Source organism: Lacerta agilis, chromosome 10 (assembly GCF_009819535.1).
Source record: "Lacerta agilis isolate rLacAgi1 chromosome 10, rLacAgi1.pri, whole genome shotgun sequence".
In the NCBI taxonomy this organism is placed as follows: domain Eukaryota; kingdom Metazoa; phylum Chordata; class Lepidosauria; order Squamata; family Lacertidae; genus Lacerta; species Lacerta agilis.
The window spans coordinates 38,858,408-38,879,870 of NC_046321.1; the positions used below are offsets into that span (position 1 = coordinate 38,858,408).

At 40.6% G+C, this 21,463-nt stretch overlaps 1 protein-coding gene across 1 annotated transcript in view; it reads right to left on the minus strand.

Annotated features, from left to right (window-relative positions):
- Positions 1-1,347: 1,347 nt before the first annotated feature.
- Positions 1,348-21,463, minus strand: part of PTPRQ (protein tyrosine phosphatase receptor type Q) — a 102,623-nt gene continuing 82,507 nt past the window's right edge. The window contains exons 45-54 of the mRNA XM_033161627.1: positions 16,037-16,063; positions 15,305-15,386; positions 11,285-11,375; positions 8,577-8,653; positions 6,007-6,141; positions 5,759-5,884; positions 4,626-4,774; positions 3,683-3,818; positions 2,981-3,104; positions 1,348-1,599 (exon numbers count right to left, since the gene is read on the minus strand). Coding sequence (XP_033017518.1) covers positions 1,562-1,599; positions 2,981-3,104; positions 3,683-3,818; positions 4,626-4,774; positions 5,759-5,884; positions 6,007-6,141; positions 8,577-8,653; positions 11,285-11,375; positions 15,305-15,386; positions 16,037-16,063 — 985 coding nt within the window. The 3' untranslated portion in view covers positions 1,348-1,561. The remainder of the gene's footprint in view (positions 1,600-2,980; positions 3,105-3,682; positions 3,819-4,625; positions 4,775-5,758; positions 5,885-6,006; positions 6,142-8,576; positions 8,654-11,284; positions 11,376-15,304; positions 15,387-16,036; positions 16,064-21,463) is intronic.

Below are 21,463 nucleotides of genomic sequence, written 5' to 3' on the forward strand. Positions count from 1 at the left end.
CACGATACTCTTGGCGCGGCTGCTGAGCCAGGCCGGCGGCGGAGCGGAGGGCGGTGAGAGCGTCGCTTCGGTCGCCGGGTCGAAGGAGACGGTGGGGCGCCTGGTGCGCGCTCACCCGGTGGCGTCAGCGACTACCGCGCCTACAATGTCCTGCCGGACCCCGGCCTGTGCCAAGGTAGGCGGGCCCGACGACTCTGTGGAAGAACTGGGCGGAGGGGCCGCTGTGCCCGCGACAGCCCCGCGAGGGGAAGGCTGGCTGAGGCGGGCTTGGCTTGGGGGGCGCCAGGGAAACTTCGTTGGCTTCTTTCTCCCTGCATTTGCTAAGGCCTGACAAGTTCCCGCTTCGGCTTACAGTGGTACCACGCAAGGCGAATGCCTCGTTTTGCGAGTCATGGCCATAGAAAATTTCGTTTTGTGAGTCACCTAAAAAATCGCAAAACCCTTTCGTCTGGCAAGTTTTTCGTTGCATGAGGCATTCGTCTTGCGGTGTACCACTGTACCACCTTTTAAAGCCATCTGAGTGAGTAGCTGCCACCACATTTTGTGGCAGCAAAAATCCGTTGAACTATGATCTGTGTGAAGAAGTGCTTGTTTTAATCTATTCTGCACCTTCTGCCAGTCAGATTCACCAAATGACCCCCTGCACTGTGTATCCCTTCACCCACATAACTGAGTGTTGGAAGCATGGAAATGTATGGCAGTGGTGATGGTATATTATGAGTTATATTTTTCTAGATCAGGCATCCCCAACCTGCGGCCCTCCAGATGTTTTGGCCTACAACTCCCATGACCCCTAACAGAACCAGTGGTCAGGGATGGTGGGAATTGTAGTCCAAAACACCTGGAGGGCTGAAGGTTGGGGATGCCTGTTCTAGATGTTACTGAGAAGAGGAGAGAAAGGGACATGAAGCAGCAGCCACTCAAGTGTGTCTTGTAATGCCTAGTTAGTCCCTAAATCCCAAGGAAATTAGTGAGACAAAGGTAATTCAATGTAACACTAAGGCTAGGGTTCTGTAAGTAGAATGATTTTTCTTGTGCAACATAACCTTCTTCTCCCCCTTTCTTCTCCCGCTGCGTGCCCCCTAAATCTGTTCTGGGACTTCCCTCAACCCTCCAGAACAGATTTGGGGATGCCATTGGGCACACATGGGAACCGGGGTTTCCATTGTGTTGATAGAAAGCTATGTGCTGGCTTCTGCAAGCATAATGATTTAGCTGGATACGGATCACAGCATACAGTTAAATGCTTATATTGTATTGCTATCAATGGGACTTATTTGTGATTAGCCATTGCTGGACTGCACCCAATACATATAACCATTTTGTTATAACAACAGGACTAAACTCTGTACAAAAGTATCATTTAATAATTTATAGTATTTATGAAGGCACATAAATAGAGTATAAACTATAACATTATTATTACAAAAATTAATATTTGCTGTTAGTTCATTGCATGAGGGGGGTTTGTTTTGGCCCCTGATTTATTGATTTTTTTATTTTTTTTAAAACCCAACACAGTTGTTTCTCAAAACGTAAGGTTTTTATCTGGTTGTTTTTTTTACATGGTGGTTTCTTCCCACTCTAGTTCCACATCACCTAGAAAAGAAACAGACACAATAGTTGAAAGTTTTTAAAATTAATCTCAACCGGTCACACAAAATGGTTTAGAACAAATTAAGAATTAAATTATAAAAACATGTAGCTTCGACTGTTCCCGGTGCCACAAGCAAAGGGAAGGTAATGGAAATTTTCTGTTCTGGAATTTTCTGTTCTGCAATCACCATAGTGAAGCATAACTTTCTTAGTGCTACTTCCTGTTTGTGTCACAGAGCTATCCTACTTTACAGTGATGGGGGCTGGGGAAGATCCACTGGTGCACCAAACATCAAATCCTATGTAGGCAAGATGGTGTAAGTGGTGTGAGCTTTTTCTTTTACCCTCTCACTGACTGCAGGCCTAGGGCAGATGTAGCCCGTTCCTGGGGTGTGCCCCATGTTAGGGAAATGAAGGGGCTTAAGAGGCAGTGTCTCTGCATCCCTCAACCACTGGAAAGCTGAGGATGCTAGAGCTGGAAGTGAAGGCAGGAATGTATCAGAAAACAAGAGCAGAAAGATCAAGAGGGGTAAAGCCATGGAGTGCTTTGAAGGCATAGATGAGGAGATTCTGCTGAAGCCAGTATGGGAAAAAAAAAAGAGGGCTGGGTGTTCATCAGTATGCAGATGATACCTGGCTCTACCTCTGTTTAAAATCAGAACCAGTGAAGGCTGTGAATGTCCTGTGTGAGTGTCTGGAGGCAGTTGGAGGATGGATGGTGGCTAATGGATTGAGGTTGAATCCTGACAAGACAGAATTACTGCTTTAGGGGGAGAGGGGGTAGGCTGGTGTGGGGGATCTCTGGTCCTGAATGGGGTAACCAGGACCAGATGTGCAGCCTGGGAGTGATTTTGGACTCACAGCTGTCCATGGGGACGCAGGTCAATACTTGGCAAGGTATTGAATATGGGGAGCAAAGAGAAGTCAAAGGTAAGGCAAAGATTTCATGCATATTCAATAAGGTAGACAGTGACATTGTTGATGGATGTGGAAGGTATGTGAGAAGAGGAGGGCTTGGTAGGAAAGATGAGAAATGCAGTCTTTTGTTTTCATTTTTTTGAGATGACAAACATCCAAGTGGAAACACCAGACAGACAAATGGAGATGCAGGATTGTGTGGAGGGCAGACGTTGTGTAGTAAAGAGAAAGAGCTGGATGTCGCTGGCATAATGAAATCCATGGGATTAAATGAGTTCATCCAGTGACAGCTTGTAGACAGAGAAAACTAATTGGGTTCCCCCCCCCAAGGGGCAGAAAACCATAAAAACAAATAAACCCCTGAAATCAAATAATGTTTCTCTGTGCATGCCACTTCAATATGGCCAAACACTTGCACATGACAACCTAAAATAACCCCGTTTTGGTACAGTGTATATTTCTTTACCTTCCATGGCATCAAAAGAGTCCATCTTTTGCAGTACTGAATAATTAACAAAACACACAGGCTGACTGCTCCTCTTGATTGTCAATAAGTCCAAAACGCACTGGTGCAAAAATATATACTGTGCCTGCAAAGTTTGAAAATTAAAGGTTTCTCAGTTTAGCTTATTTATGCATGAAGAACTTGCTTCTAACAGGAAAATGTTTATTGGTGCTTTTTTCTGGGGGTACGCAGGGGTACACATACCCCTAAACATTTTGTGAATCTAAGTTTGGCCTCATTGAGGGGCAGTATTTCAATATGAGTAGGAAAATGAGAGTACCCCTTAACATTTTTTTAGAACAAAAGCACTGGTTATTATCATTAATATGTTGGAAACTGCACACTCACCCTTTTCTGTACTGTATCAGACTTTTAGGAACAGATACAAGAAGAAGCACAAATGAGGATTGCATCTGTTTCTTGCTATGTGCACCAACAGGACTGCACATGATACTACAGACTCTAAACCCAACCACCCCAATAAAGCCTTCTCCCCAACATGCTGCTTTCTATGTGTTGGAGTTTTTATTTTTTCACGCAGCAGCAATTTATCATTCAAGCCACCATCTGCAGTCTGAAGAGATACAGTCCAAAGAGGCAAGCTTGCAATCTCAGCTGCTATTTGTGACAAGTACGCCATAGCATAGATTCTGAGCATCTTACCAGATTTTGTACCATGCACATCCTTTCACTTCTCAGCTCAGCTACAAGACCATAGATATCCACAAAATCGTGGTCATTTATATGCTGTGTTAAATGATCCAGGGCGATATAAACTCCTGTTCTTCCGACTCCAGCGCTATAAGGAACAAGTCAAGACTGAAGTATTTTCACATGAATGTCTAAAATCTCTAATGGAAAATCACAGTTGCAACAAAAAGTAGATTACAGTTTTGACTAAATATAGACAATGATTATTTATTTTTAGGTGTACTTATGTCGGTGAAACCGAACAAGGTACCCCGGAATCTTTTATTGACTAAGCATTATAGCATTCCCAGATTGATACTATGGTACCCAATCAAAACAGAAGGAAGTTGCTGGCCTGGATTCACTCCTAATAGGGGTAAGAGGGTAAGTGCCCTAGCTTACATTAATGAAGGCTTTTCACTGCAATTGTCACTGGTCTCACTATCATTCCTAGCTCCATGTTGTTCTCCAACTGATGGCCCTCATTCATAGATATCTGCTGTGCTACATGAAGTAGGTTCCTCCAGACACTTCACTGGTGCTGAGCTACAGATTGCATGTTGCGTGTTTTCCTTTTCTCTCCCCCACCCTCCTGTTCTAGCCCTAAGAGCAACATGCCTAGTGACTGCCATACCTAGAAAGAACAGGCAATGCCCCTAACTTAGCCTCATAATCTAACTATTGGCCTTTTTTATTATTGGCTTATCACTTGCTTTGTTTGCAGGCATGACACAGGTTTTTATTTTATGTACTGAATATTTTGTTTCCTGCTTATTTTTATGTATATGCCCTTAATAACACTATTTGTTACTGTACACATTTACACTATATTATATGGGGGTTGGGGTTAAGAGGAATTAGATGAAAAATATATAAAATCCCTTAATTTTTTTTACAAAGGAAAATAATTTATTACCTGCAGTGAACAACTATGGGTGTGCTATCATGTGCTCGGCTAGCACGGATCAGCTTTACAAAATGGACTAATGATGCAGATGTTTCAGGTACTCCATGTTCAGGCCAGGCTGTGAAGTTACACTGACGTACCATCATACAATCCCCATGCTTCCAAATACAAACAGAAAGAAGCAAGGTTTTATTTCAGAACGGCAAATACTTTCAGCTGCAGCTTGAGAGGCCACACATAACTGGGCTAAATTCAAGTCAGATTTTGTTGATGAGACCCTACTAACTGAGCCCTCCCACCTAATAACCTTGATCTTGACTGGATTATCTTATTTGAAAAATACAATTAATGATCGATAATGCAAAGTGCAAAAACCAACCAACCTAAGAAGTAATAGACTCGGTTGGAAGACCAACATTGTAGGTCATTGTGCTGCCTCTGACCGTAGGAGAAACTGGTATTATGAATATACAATGAATGTGTGAATTGCTGCCTTGGTTGAAAAGTGTTGCATCTGAGTGGTGATAATGAAAAGCTCTTTAAAAATAACAAAACTAAGATGACTGTTTCACACAAGCAAGTCATCTCTCAAAACTCATCCTCAGAATCACTGTGTTTCCCTTAGGCCCAGATATTTTCTACATTTCTGTTTATGTGCTTACAGGGCCTTAGCAGGAGTTGGGCAAAATAGCCATCTGAAGAACATCATCTGAGGACAAATCTGGAACGGTAGTACAGTGGTACCTTGGTTCTCAAACTTAATCATTTCCGGGAGTCTGTTTGACTCCTGAAACCATTGGAAAACCAAGGCACTGCTTCCGTTTGGCTGCAGGAGCTTCCTGCACTCAATCAGAAGCTGTGGAAGCCACGTCAGACATCCAGCTTCCGAAAAACATTCACAAACTGGAACACTCACTTTCAGGTTTGCGGCATTCGGGAGCTGATTTGTTTGGGAGCCAAGCCGTTCGAGTACCAAGGTACACTGTACAGTATTTGGAAGCATAACATTCAATATAGTGTATTCATAATAGAATAATAAATATCATGGATAGCTTGATATGTTTTGAATTAAAATCAGAAGTGTAAGCAGCATGGTTTTCACAGGAATGGTAACAACTTTTTAAAAAACCACCAGACCTTACCCTTTCAATCTTTAAATCCCTGATGGTCCAGTCTATTTGAACGTCTTCTACTAATTTAGTAATCACTATATCTCCAAACACAGTCACTGGTATGTTGTCTTCAGGCCAGTATTGATGACATCTTATCTGCAATCAGTATGGAATAAAGTGGCTTATTTGTGGGGAGGGGATAAGAACATGAAGGCTTTTTGAAAGGGCAATTGGCAGTTATCAAATGTATTTCTTAAATTCATATATTGGTAACTTACCCGTCCTTTTTCAAAACACTGAGTAAGCATAACAAGAGTTTTTGCTCTTGTTTCCCATACCATTCTCCAGAAATCCCCCACTGTGCCTGGTAATGGTCCTTGAGTAGCAATGAATTCATTTGGACACAAATAGCCCTAAAGAAAAGATGAACCATAGCAAAAGCTTATAAAGAAAAAGAGCGAAAAAGATGCATTCAGCAAGCAATCTCATTTGCAGCCTATGACTATATTAAGATAAATGCACCTATTATTGCAGGTGGTACTTCAGCAACTCAGTGCATTCCTATGTGTGTCCAGAAGGAACTAGCCTCTACATTTTGGAACTAGAGAGAAAGTTGTAGGAATCTTTTACTCTCAAAAACATTGTATGTGGGGGTATTTGTTTATTACAATTCTAAACAGCTCTTCCTCTCAAAAGAGCCCAGCACAGTTTACAGCATGGTCAACTACATGAACTACAGTAATTAAAATATTTAAAGCAGAGTATCAATAAAATAAAATAAAATCCCACAATGGTCAGAATAAATTACGCAGTGGACAAACAAACAAACAAAATTCACATCACAAAACAGATGGACACTGGGGCACCATCCTCCAAAGGCCTGAATGAACAAATTGTCTTTCGTTGACACCAAAATGTTAGCAGCAAAGAAACACATAGTTCCGTGAGAGGGAATTCCACAACTGGGGAGCTAGACAACACACACCTTTGAGGCCACAGGCAAAGCCTCCCTGTCACATCAAGCTGGCAGGTATTGGAACATAGGATGCTGCCTTATATCGAGTCAGATGATTGGTCCATCTAGCTCAGTTATTGTCTTCACTGACTGGCTGCAGCTCACCAGTCTTTCAGTCAGGGTTCTTGCCCAGCTCTACCTAGAGATGCCAGGGACTTAGGAATTTTGCATCTTTATCACTGCAGAGATCCTCCTTTAAGTACACGGGCCCCAAGGTCTTTAGGGCTTGATGGCACTGGCAGCCAGTACAAAGCTGTAAGAATTGGTGATATATTATTCCACTTTGCTACCCAGCTTAACAGGCAAGCAAGCTGCATTCTGCACTAGCTGCAGCTCCCAAGCCATCTTCAGGTGTTGCCCAACATAGAACGAATTGTAATAGTCCAATTGTTAGGTTACTAGGGCATGGTTTCCAGAAGCCAATCTATTCCAGTCCAGCAACAGTCACAGCTGGCCAATCACTCAGCACTGGGTACAGGCTTTCCTTACTACTGAGGAAATCTAGGCCTCCTGTGACAGCATGAGATTGACGAGTATACCCAAGCTAGAGACCTTTTGCTGTAGAGGGAGTCCACAGGCTGTCTCCCTAATTCCAGGACATGGGAACCACCTACGGATAGCACCTCAACACTAATGGGATACAATTCCCATTTAATTCAAAGTGTTTGTGCTGACCTTTAAGGTCCTAAATGGTCTTGGTCCTGTACACGTGAAGGAGTGTCTCCAAACCCAGCGTTCTGCCCGGACACTGAGGTCCAGCGCCGAGGGCCTTCTGGCAGTTCCCTCACTGCAAGAAGTGAGGTTGCAGGGAACCAGGCAGATGGTCCTCTTGGTAGTGGCGCCCACCTGGTGGAATGCCCTCCCAGCAGATGTCAAGGAAATAAGCAACTATCTTACTTTTAAAAGACACCTGAAGGCAGCCCTGTTTAGGGAAGTTTTTAATGTTTAATGCTGTATTGTGTTTTTAACATTTGGTTGGGAGCCGCCCAGAGTGGCTGGGGAAACACAGCCAGATGGGTGGGGTATAAATAATAAATTATGATTATTATTATTATTATTCAGTATCAGTTTATTAGCTCTCCTGCATCCCATCACTGCTTTCAGACACTGGTCACAGTACATGCGCAGCCCCTCCTGATTCATATGGAGCAATAGCACTGGATAGCATCAACACACACACACAAACACAGACAGAGAGATGACAGAGTGGTGGAGAAAGCCCTCAATGCAGAAATCTTTATATCAATCTTCCTCATGGGTTTGATATATAATCAGAGATACGTTTGGCATATACTGCATTACAAATGGAGGCTGGTACTGCATAGCTGTCAACGTTTTCCTTTTTTTAAGGGAAATTCCCTTATTCCGAATAGGATTCCTCGCAAGAAAAGGGAAAAGTTGACAGCTATGGTACTGTTTTGCTATGCCTTAGTTTTGCTGCTTTTCTGTAAAACTGTAAGAAACCAGCCCTCTTGGATCTGGCTGAGGGTTCATTTAGTCCAGAGCCTGCTTCCAACAGCAGCTTTACCAGATGAGAGCGCACATAACAAACGTAACATTTTGCACCCCTAAGTTACAGACTCTCACCTCATTCTTGCAGGAGAGAGGATTAACAAAGCTTTTCCTTGCACCTGTTCTGTATATAATGTATCAGGTGACTAATAAACAGCTGTGAATTATTTGACCTGTAAGTGTTTAGATTTTCATTTGACTTCTGAGCATTAATTCCATAAAGAACTAATCATTTTCTGCATAAAATATATTTGTTTCAAACCACACGCACACTAAAAATAGGAAGAATGTGAGAACAATTACAAATGATCCCAAACTTACAGACACATAACTGGCATTGATGTAATCTGATCCAGGTATGCTAGCATCAGGCATCAGCTTCACCCTGTTGTTGTTATCTGTGCAACGAAAATAAAGTCAATGAAACTAAATATGCTTGTTTCTTCTATTTGTTTCAAACCACTTGACCTATATATACTCGTATTTACATATGTTATAGCGTTGATTTTTAATGGGGTGCAGAAATACCACAAGGGTCCTAATGTGCCACTAAAAAGAGTATAAACCTGGAGTAAAAAAAACTCTACACTTCTTTGTTATAACTGCCGTCTTTGTGTCCAGCAAGTTCTTGGAGTTTACGTACCTATTGACAGAAAATACTGATATGTCTATATTCACTTATCTTCTGCCTCTGTTAAAATAAGGTAACTGGGAGGGGGCAATTAATAGTCTGAGCAGTTCTTTATTTGTCATTTCTGTGTAGCCATGATGTAATAAGAACTCCAAATATGGTTCTTCCTCACTCCTGAACGTGTAAACATAACGCCCAATTCTAGTATTATGTAGTACAAATAAAAGTATGCTAGAATATATTTCAAAACTTAGGGCTCATCCAGACTTCTGCTTGTCCGGTCGCTTTACCCAATCTTTACCACTGAATCGTAGCAAATGTCTACCGGGTTTTCTGTGGACTGACATTCTGTGGACTGGCATCTGATTCAGCGATAAAGCGCAGGTTTTCCCAGGGAAAGCGGTGGGGAAAACAGAAGTAAATCCAACTGAATTCAATGGTGCTTGCTCTAAGGTAAGTGTGGTTAGCACAGAGCCGGGTTTAGGTTTGATGAGGCCCTAAGCTACTGAAGGTAATGGGGGCCATTATATGTCCAGCTGTCCTTTGTCAACAACAAATTGTCGCTGTTTTTTGTGTTGAATATATGCTATATGGTAATTTATGGACCTAATAGGTATCTAAAGCCTTTTGCACATAACAAAATACGTACATCATAGGCGCCTACACAACACAAACACTATTGCTGTATGTACGTTTTTTATCTTATATTTTGGAAATGTACATCCAGTTTCTTTCCCTTTAATTTTTTTGGGGGCCCCCGAAAGAGTGGGGCCCTAAGCTATAGCTTGTTTAGCTTATACTTACACTATATCCGGCACCGGGTTAGCATTTCAGCCTTAAACTGTTTCCTAATCTGAATTTTAAAAGCAATAGGACACATTCTTCATTATTGTTCATCTTACACAGAAAGAGGTGAACTCCTTTGTTACCTGTGAATTTTATCTGTGCTTCTTTGGCTAGCCTCTTTGTCAAAATGGGGGGGAAACCATCTGGAGTTGACTGCCCATTTCTTACCACTCAAAATATTTATTTCAAAAGTAAAAGTAGATTTAAAACTCCTTTCCTACTGCCTACCCCCTGGAGGTTTCCTTGATTTATAGCAAAACTGTCCCTCCCTGATGCCTGAAACAAGATAGGATGACTAGTTTATACTGAACTGTGAAATCAAGATGGTGAAAGTGGCTGCAATCCTAACCCCATTTACTTGAGAGTAAGCCCCACTAAATTCAATGGGATTTACTTTGGAGTAGACATGGTTAGGTTTGCAGCAATGGATGCCTTTGTGATGGGTAATTAATCAGTTCATTATTTTTTGTCGTCAAAATGCATTATTTAAGGCGTCAAAATGCTCTTTGTTGTTTTTGCTGCATAAAAGACTAATACTGCTACCCTTCTGGAAATTCATAAACTTTGAAAGGAAACATGCAGGGGATGTAGATAACTTGTAAATATCTGTTGATGGCTGAGATGTATGTTAAAAATATGCACATATCTGCCTTGTTGGACAATGATATAAATACACACATGTGAAAATGAACATTGGAATAGACTGAGGCATGTTTGTACATGCCCAGCCCTAAACCATTTTGACTGCAGTTTTGATTTCTATGAACCACTTTGGAATTCTCAAAATGAAAAGTGGATTTAAAATGATTTTAATAAAATAATTAAAATAAGGTAAAAAAACCACCTCTGCAACAGATAACAGGAACAGCTGTTCTAAAAAGTTAATAGCACAGAATGTGGTTACATTAACAGAGGAATGCCTTGCCCTCGTCTCACATCACAGCTAATGCTTAAAATAATAGTGGCATTTCTGTCTTATTAACTGAAAAATGAAGCAGTGTTGACTATAGAGAGACAGACCCCTGTCTCCTATGATAAAATCTATCCTCAACTTATAAGTTACCATATATCCACTCTGATCTTTCGGAAAACTCTCACACAACACATTTACAAGTATCTTAAGAAAGCATCACCATATTTAAAGGGAAACTGCCAACAGGTGGATTTTACCTTTTTATTTATATTAAAAAAATATTTTTCACTAAGCGTAAAATAAAGATGTCGATACCACTTTGATTATGTTACAAAGCTAAGAAACTATTTGAGACTATATAAATACCAGCACCTCCAGTTTAAATGGCTGTGAGTGAAAGCAAAAACTTAACTATAAATAATCTTTACTTTAGAAAAAAAAGCCCACAAAACTCTCAAGTCTGTAATAAGAAATTATCATGTGGTAAACACACTTCTTCCCAAACATCACAGTGAATAATAATAATAATAATAATAATAATAATAAATAATAAGTTTAAGACACTTTTTAGCTAGTGGAAAGAAAGAATGATTAAAACACAACATACATGGCTTGATGAATGAATAAAACACAACATACATGGCTTGATGTTGGGGAAACGGTTTTTAGACCTGTTCCAAGGAAGATCAGCATCAGCTGAGGCAAGATCTGGAAGAAACTTGGGGAGTTCCTATAAAACAACATATATGTTAGAATGTCTTTTGGGTCGTTTTACAGATCAGCAATGTAAATATAATATGAAATTTGTTCACTGAGTGGCATATACAAGATTACGTTTATAGATGCATAATACAATCTTAAAATGAAGTTCCTAAACACTAACAAGTCTATTTGTCTTTGCCCTCCAGAATAAGTTAATGAAGAAATGTTTGTGTTTTTGCAATGGACAAAAGGGACAAAATAGACCCACTATTTTTTTACAGTCTCAGATAGAAAAATTGAACTTATTAAAATTACATGTCATCCAAAGTGAAAATTAACTTTAAAAAAGTTATTAAAATATTTTGAGGCATTTTAGCATTTGTATGTACAGTGGTGCCCCGCTAGACGAAAAACTCGCTAGACGAACGGCATTCGCTAGCGGAAGGCTGCCCCGCAAGACGAAAAAGTCAATGGGGCTGCCTCGCAAGACGAAAAAAAATGTTTTTTTTCGGCGCGAAAACCTCCGCGCTGCATTGCCGCTTTGCTAGACGAAAAATTCGCTCTACGAAGACACTCGTAGAACGAATTATTTTCGTCTAGCGGGGCACCACTGTATAAAATAAAATGTGGAAATGATACCAAAATAGAATTTAGGTGAACCATTCCAGTATGAGGAAAGTTTTTTTTTGGGGGGGGGGGGTTGAGGTATATTGAATTTCTAAGGACAGCTGGTAACATTACAGAAACCTTTCACTTCACTGTCAACCCTTGTTACAACAGCAGTTTCAGAGGCTAAGCTACAGAATAGACTGTCAGGCTGAACAATCTGTGAACTTTCACCTTGGAAGTCAAGATGAAGTCGGAGTACCACTTTCTATGTTTTTTGTGTGGCTTTTAATGGAAGGAACTAAATAAGGAGAAAGCCTTTTCCTGAGTTGCTTCCCTTGTAGCTATGATGGCCCAGTGCTTTGCTACATTATGAGAACAGGAAAGTATTTAATCAAGCATGGGCAGTTTGTGATTCCTCACTGACCTCTGCCTCAGTTCAGGAAGGACAGGAAGATGTATATTGGGCATAACGAATAGGGATGCGGAAATACATGAATGAATCACAGCCCAGTTCAAAGTATTAAATGCAATCTACATTGCAAGGGAATAGAAGTGACATGGCCCAGGTCACATAAAACGTAGAGTACATCAATGACAACTTTTAAAAACTTATTTAAAAAGCAAATAAAAGCAAATTGTTATGAAGGTTTGTTGCTTTCACCACCTACCTATCCTCAGCAATTTTCATTTCGACTTCCTGCCAATACTGCCATTTGTTTTCTTGAGGTAAAATACTCACATCCAAACATATTTCCATAAACAAGTCAATGCTCATCTAGCACTAATTGAACACCGACTGAAGTAATGGGGGAAGTTCAAAACTTTGTAAAGCAAAACGATACCATGGATAATTATTTCCTCCTACCAGCTAATGTAAAGTCTATGATACGGAGATGCCCTTTTTGATTTTACCATTTTAAATGCCCATGCACGTGGAAGGTAGCATGGTGAAATGCTTCGTATAGATATTAAAAAGCACTACAAATAAGATGAATGAATGAAAAACAATCATTCAATGCTATTCTCTGAAACGGACCCTGGAGACAGGATCGGAACCACTATAAAACAGTGCTTCCGATACCCATCTCACTAAGATGGCTCAAATGGATACTAAGGTCAATAATATCAAAAGCTATGGAGAGACCAAGGAAGAATAACAAGGTCACACTCCCAGTATAGGTCATCCAACAGGGTGACCAAAGCTGATTCAGTTCCCATAGCCAGGCCTGAACCCAAATTGAAATGGGTTGAGAGAATGTTTCATCTGCACTGGACACTTCACTGCAGATTGCAACGGGTGTGGATGTGGCATCAAGATTGCTACAAAGGCAAGTGACTTTGCCCTCAAAGTGCCTTGGGCTTCCAAAGGGCATAAAACTCCATTCACTAGAGCAGATGTTAATAGGTGCTGGGCATTACAAAAAGGCTTCGTTTATGAAAAAGCTCCATACACATATAGATTCACATGGGAGTAGGCTATGTTTGAATGACCTTACAGTACTTTCAGGGATGGCTAAACTGTGGCCTTCTAGAAGCTGTTGGACTACAACTCATATCACCCCTTATCATTGGCCATACTAACCAATGGGAGTTCAAGTCCAACAACATCTGGTGGGCCGCAGGTTTCCCTTCCCTGCCTTACCATTTGTTTTATTATTAGTGCTAGTTTACTGCTATTTTAACAGAGTAGTGTGCTACAAATGCAACTCTCAGTTTCCCTGTCCTAGTAAGATGGAATTTCTGCTCTTGTTGGAAAAAAAGAGCTCTCCGTGCACTGTTCAGAAGTGTCTTATGGTGAGTTCGTTATTACATGCAGACCAAGACTGCTTAAGAACCATTACCATGAATCTGTAGGAAACACTATTCATCTTATCACTCTTTTGTTATTATTTCCTAAGTAAGTGAAATATTATAATCCAATAGTATAACTGTCAATTGGTTTTTTCTTCTTCATTATTCACAGATCTAGACAATGAACACTTCATGGCAAATCTATAAATCCAAAATAATAGAGTCACTGGAGAATGACAAATGATTTTTAGGATAGTAAATGATTCCATGTGCTGGTAATGATGAACACAATGCTACTGAGATAACAAAAATGATCTATTTTTGAATTTTTTAAAAAAATGATAGCCATAGAAAATAAGTTACTTACAAAAACAATAAAAAGTCCAAGACTTAAGCATAGTTTTGGCATGACATAGCTATTATATAAATTTCACACACTCTTTGGAAGACCTATCTGTTTTCAACAGGAACAAAGGCTTTCGATGCTACGAGATGAGACATTGCTGGTTGTGATCATACATAGCGTAATCCATTGCAGACTGCTCCTATGACACCTTACAGAGATGAGCGGCTGCTAAACAAGAGTAACTCTCATTTATCTCGGAGGGATTTATAAAAGAAAAGTGTCTGGAAGGTTGGTGAAAGGCTATAGGTCAGTGGTGGAGCACCTACTTTGCATCCAGGTTCAATTCCTGACCTCTCTCTTTGAGAGAGACTGCTGCCTAAAACCCTACAGAGCTGCTGCCAGCCAGTGTGGACAATACTGAGCTTGATGGAACAGTGTTCTGATGGTATAAAGCAGCTCCCATTGATCTCTGTGTTCCCAGGCCTGAGACAGGACTCCCTAGAGGGCCTTCAACCCATCCATGTTTGGGCTGCTGAGAGGAGGAAATTTCACCTGCTTCAAGATTCTATCCCATCCTGAAACTTTGTGCCCATTTTACAGATACTCCATGTCTCTGCTGGGGACCCCTTCCCAGTCTGAGAATGACTTGTTTAAAAATTCTTTTAAATTACAGTGGTACCTTGGTTTACGAACCTAATCCGTTCTGAAAGTCCATTCTTAAACTGAAACCGTTCTTAAACCAAGGCACGCTTTCCCTAATGAGGCCTCCAGCCGCCTGTGTCCTTCTACCGTTCGGCTTCCATTCGTAGACCGCGGTAAAGTTCTCAAACCGGGACACTACTTCCGGTTTTGCAGAGTTTGTAAACCGAATTGTTTGTAAACAGGACTGTTCTTAAACTGAGGTACCACTGTACAGTTATATTGCTGAAATTGCCATTTTAAAAATATATGGATTTCTCTAAGATTAGAGTCAAAGGGATAATGAATACTTAGTGTCATTGCACAGGAGGCAAAAGGAAGATCATGGTATGGATAATTCTGATCGCACTGCAACAAGGAGACTGTAGTACCTAAATGGATAAACTGGTAGTTGGGTATTGATGATCAAGGCAAGAGTCCTTCATGGCCTTGTTTGCTTAAAATGGACATGAAATGTGACACATGAAACGAGTGTAGGTCTTGCAATGTTGTGACAACTGTTGGTAACATACCAAAAATTCTTCCTGAAACTTTAGGTTGTTGTTTGTACAAAGCTCTTCAACGTGTTGTAGAAAACATTTCTTGCCTATGGGCCTAGAAAACATTTTTACAGAGAGTTAGTGGTTGCCTAGGATTTAATAATCAGAATAGAAATATATTGTTATCCAGATGTATAACAAAGATTAAGAAAAACATAACAATATGAATAGTTTACAAAAGGGAATAATTGGCTTTATGTTAGGAATTGTTTTGAAATAACCTCTTGCCACTTCAAACCTCCCCTGATTTAGTTGATATAACACAACTGTTATCTACAAACTGTGTGTTACAAATATGATTGCTCCAAAGTTCAGTTGTTTGATATTTATGTGTGTCTGCAAAGTCACCTCTCAGTTCTATTCAAGCACATAATGCTTCTTTTGTCACACAGAAACCATTCTATACAATGCAGGGCTTTAGATATATAAAATATAGCAGTGACTTCATTCCCATAATTACATGGTTTTTAAACCCCAAGGAGTTAAATATCCCTATATTACTTGCCAAGCTAAAACACAGACATGCAGGCTTCACCCCAGAGAGAGAGAAAGCATTTCTCCAGTTACCATGCAATTAGTCATGCTTTTATGATTTATACACAGTTTGGAGCTTTTCCTAATAAATATACAAAAAGAAACCACACATTGCGATTCACCAAGCTAGCAAATCTATAGCCACAATGTAAAAATTAGCAGTCAACTTACTTGATGGATTTTCTATAACTAAGTAACCTGTAATAGAGATTATGTTAAATGATGTAAGTTGCGAGTCAAAGAACACTTTGCATTCTGGTTAGGTTGTAGACACAACAGAGAGGTCCAAACTAAGAAGGAAAAAAAATCATTCAATATTCCAAATGAATCAATTTTAAAACTTATTTGTGCTCCTTGTTATGGGATACCAAAGCAGTTGCGCCAATTCTAAAACACTCGTAATTTTTTTTTACTAGCATGGAAATGAGATCTTGGTGCTATGGAATATCTAACTTGATTTGTATAGTGCAGAGATAATTAAAGCACAAGGGTTTGGTGGATTAAAAGTCTTATTTAGAAAATATTTCTGTTTAGAGAAAAGTTCACACAGCTTCTCTCTTCAAATCTTTCTTCAAACTCCTGTATTCCCCAAAGCAGTAGAAAAATCCAATGTATCAAATAGCATCTTGTTATGTCATTATACACCTTAGTGTTGCTGTCTGCCTCCCATAGAAAGCTTTTTGAAGCACACACTGAGCTCAGATGAACTAGCCGCACATTTAATAGCAATCTGCTTCATGTATGCGTGCAACTGTAAACTTTTCTAAATCGCTCAACACCTATAGTCAGCAGTGGTTAATATCTTGAGCTTGGCAGAGGATTGGTCAGTGGGCTGCAGCCTGACTCCTCCTAGTCGTAGATGTTTGGCAAAGGACGCATGGTTTCAAGAAGGATCAAGGAGTTGACAGGTGCTGCTAAATTCGGGGATGCCTCCAGGATGACCTCTCATTTACTGAAGGGAGGGTGCTGTGTTGAAAGTGGCACATAATATTCTCTTGTACTGCATTTGGCACAGGGTGATATCAAAACAAGTCGTACTCATGGATTTAAGTCCATTGATTTCAGTGGGTCTGCTCTGAGTATGACTAACTGGATATCGTTTCATAGAATCACAGAATTGTAGAGTTGGAAAGAAGGCCAAGGGTCATCTAGTCCAACCCCTTGCAATGCAGGAATCACAACTAAATCACAACTAAAGTGTCCCTGACAGATGACCACCCAGTGTCTGTTGATGGTACCCAGGCCCTCCAAATGGGATTGGCAAATGCAAGGTAAGAAGCAGCGTAAAGTCTGAGTAATAAAATCTATACTGTAAAATGAGAATGTAATATAAATTACATTCATTTATGGGGTGGGGGGCAGATTCAGAAACTGGCTTCCTAAGCTATGAAATTTAGAGAAGGATGTGAGGAACAGAGAACCATTCTATATAATGACCTTGTTCCTATAAACATTTCTAAATAGCAGCATACTTCTCAAATTGTTTTACCCTGGCATATCAATGAAGAACCTGAACTCCAATGACCAACTTTTTTCTATCTGCTTTTTAGAATTTTGTTAAAAAAAACTGTGTGTAGTAGGGTTCAGTATAAAAATGGCTGGAGAATTTCCCAGCTTCCATCTATTGCTTTCAATGGAAGTTTATAGGAATTTCATTTATTAAAATCAATTTTGGAATTCTATTGCTGAAGTTCTGGTTCTGCAGAACAGATTGATGATGGATTTGGCTTGTGCATAGGATACTTCACAAAGAAATAATACAAGAAAGTCACATTAAAATTAACCTAACATGTAAAAGGAGAACATTGCATGGGAAAGGAAAGGATACTCTCAGGGAAGCCATTGCTGAATAAAAGTCCTGAGGTGCTTCTATAAAGGCGAGGAATGGAGGACAAATTATTACAATGCCAATGTAGAAATTCACTAGCTCAGGGGCAACTTGCTGTAATAAACTCACCGAACTATATAGATAGATCCTATTTTTAAAAATATGTTTTACATGGACCAAAAAAATGAAATCGTGTTAGACAACAGGTATTCATAAACTTATCTAAATCGGTAAGTTGGTAAACCAAAACCAGGATGCTAAAAAACATAAGGTTCCCACTGAAAAAGCTGATTTTTTTTAAAATAAAGCATTTCTCAATGGAGAATTTGTGCTTTCTTGGTGATTTATTTTTAAACTTTCAGTTAAAAGGGCAAACCATGTGTAGTCAATAGAACTACCGGTAGACACAACTGCAGCTTAATTGAATTAGGGATCATGTTTGATCTATGCTATGTTTAGATGTCTACTGTACAAAACTTGGTTTTGAGGAGTTTAGTGTTTCAGAAAGAGTGGACACCAAAATGCCCTTTCTGCTAATTTAGGCTGCAATCCAGAGAGTAAGTCACTTTGAACTCAATGGGGCTTCCTTCTCAGTTGACATGTACAGACTTGCACTGATAGTTCTCTATTCAGGCAACTATCTTTGCAATTTTGTAGTAATTCAAGGACACCATTTTATTTCAGACTGGGAAATTCAATATTGCAATGAGGCTTGCCTATGAATGTTTACTTGGGAGTAAGTTCCACTGCATAGGCATATTCCCAGATAGGTGTGCACAGGATTTCAGTCTGAATTGCTTTAAGGTTCTTAGAATAAGCTTTTTGAAATAAATCAGACATTGCTCTGTTAGCAGTTTGGCTTTATTCATATAACACCCAGCTTTACTTGACAGTCTGATCCTGTGGATGTTTGGAAATACATGCCGCTGGGTTAAGTAGGGTTTAATCCCATGAAAGGTAGTGTAGGATTGCTGCCTACAATGCCATAATTAAATATCAAATAATGAAATCTGCGTTAAGACAGCCTGTTCTGCCAAGGACAGCTTGCGGGGGTCGCCATACTTGCTGTTGGACCTTGTGTGAAATATATTTTGGAGCCCCCTCTCAATTTTTTTTTTTGGGGGGGGGCCTATACACCAGTATCTAATCACATACCTTCTGGTTGGAGATAAAACATTATTATGAGAAGAAGAAATTTAATTAAATATGAAGAACACAACTTCAGAATCTATAGGAAGAATAGATTCATTTTATGCCTAATAGTAATTGACATGACAAAGTTATTATTAGAGAGAAAAATGAAAACAAACCCAAATTATTGTATAAACACAGCATATGACTAAATGGAGGGCAAGAGGAGAAGGGGACGACAGAAGATGAGATGGTTGGACAGTGTTCTCGAAGCTACTAGCATGAGTCTGGCCAAACTGCGAGAGGCAGTGAAGGATAGGCGTGCCTGGCGTGCTCTGGTCCATGGGGTCATGAAGAGTCGGACACGACTGAACGACTGAACAACAACAACAAATGCATTTAGTGGGCCCCTGGAAGCTGTGGGCTTTTGTGCTCTACATACCCTGCATAATATGCATAAGAACATAATATGAGCTTGCTGGATCAGGCCATTGTTGCATCCAGTCCAGCATCCTGTTCTCACAGTGGCTGACCATATGCCCATCAGAAGACCACGTTATATGTCTGCCATTGACAGTGCATGTGGGAATGGCATTGTTCATACATCTGGATCAGATCGCATGTGGGTAATATCAATGCACTATAGTTCGAGAGGCTAACTGTGGAGAACTCTTTGCTGAATCGGTAGCAGGGGTATACCTAGTGATTGGCTAGGTTGGTCCCTGCCAAGGGCCCAGGCAGCGGCATAGGAAGCAGCTCGGGCACCTGGGGTGGCATGCACAGGGGAGGGGTCAGGGCAGGGCGAGCCACCCATAGGGCACACCATGGGGCCTCTGGAGTCTGCCTGCCTCATCCCACTCAGTCACCCTACAGCTGGGGGGAGGCAGCGGACGGATTGTTTGGGTAGCGCTGAGCCTGCGCGCGCCCAAGCCACTGCGTCACTCCTAGAAGAGATGCATGGCTCGGGCAAACTACAGGCCTTGCGGTGAGTGACAACCGGCATTTTGTCACCCCCACCAGTGGTGACACCCGGGGTGGATCACACCCACCGCACCTCCCTTCCTCTGCCCCTGGGCTCAGGCCCAGTTTGATTGTAGAGAAATCTAACCTCTCCACTCTGACTAGGAGTGGCTAGGAGCCTGTCTGCCCTTCTGTGCATTCCCCAGGCCACTCCTACGCTCTTTTGCATGGGATAGGGGGCGGGGGCACCAATACAGCTCTTTGCCAATGGCACAAGGCAGCTTAGGTATGCCTCTGATTTGCACATGCAAACAGAAGTTCAGATCTAATGAACTGTTTGTAGGTAAGGGGATTTATCCTAGGCTCCTCCTTCTGCCCTCAGCACTGGCCTCTTCTGGAATGGGAAGCTTACTGTACATAGCACCATAGGATATATATGCAGGTGAATTAGGGCCAAGAGTTAAGTGCATTATATAATTCCTAATACAGAAGAAAAATCCAAGCATACTCTGTGCAAGGAATGTAAACTTGTCAAGGACACAGGAATAGGGGCCTTTCAAGAGACAGGAAGGTTATTACACCATTGCATAAGTTTTCTTCAAGTTCCAGACCACTAATAACGCAATATACCTGTGTATAAGAAACCTATGCAAGAGACCCATGCCTCAGTACTTTATTATGCAGCGATTCAAAATAGATGAATGGCAAAATAAATGCGTTGGTCTTTAAGGTGCCACAAGAATCTGTTGTATTTGGTGCAACAGAATAACATAGCTAATTGGCTACTGCTTTGTGATACGTATTTGAGTGATAGGTGCAGCCTTTGAACCTAGCTGAAGTTCCATTCCAGCATGACATTCTCCCCCTTCCCCCTCACTCAAGTTTTTGTTTTGGTTTTTTTTTGTCTAAATTTTTATAAGAGTCCATTTATTTATGTTGGCAATGGTGACTGGAGTTCATGTTGTCATACAGCATCAGCTTACTGTCTGGGTCAATCTGTTGAAAATCTATGGGGAATTACAGCTTGTTCGATAGAAAACCACAGAAATGAATAAGCAGACTAAAGGCTTAACTCATAAGCACTACAAGCACTTGCTAGGAATAACCAAGGAAGTAATTTTCAATGAGTTAAATGAGATTTTCATAGATCTAACCCTTCAGGGACAGTAGAGATCAATAATTCCTTATGAGAGGCCCTTAAAATAGTCCCCCCCCCAATGTACTGGAGCTCAATATCTAGGACTTAAGACTACTTCATAACAGTCTAAGACATTCATACACAAAAACAGCACATTTTGAGCTGGCAGCCCTCTTGGCACTTTCTGAGCTTCATCTTTCCCACATTCAGAGGAGTGATTTAAAAAAAAGGGGGGGACACAGCAGCAACTGTCAATAATGTCAAATGCTGTTATTAAGACAGCGCTGAGATTTTGACGTGATCCAGTGCATATGACTTTTAGTCTTCAGTGCTGATGAGAGAAGGCACTGTTATCGGGAATTTGTAGGAAATGTTTTTCATGCATTAAATACGCAGTTGCTACCTTGGCTACTGTTACTGATCCAGTCTAGACAGCTCTGGTCAAAAAACAACACCTCGCATCACCAGCAGACAATGATGTGGACCAGATAGGGAAGCAGCATGATGCTGTCATGACATGAGTAAGTTTTGCCACATATTA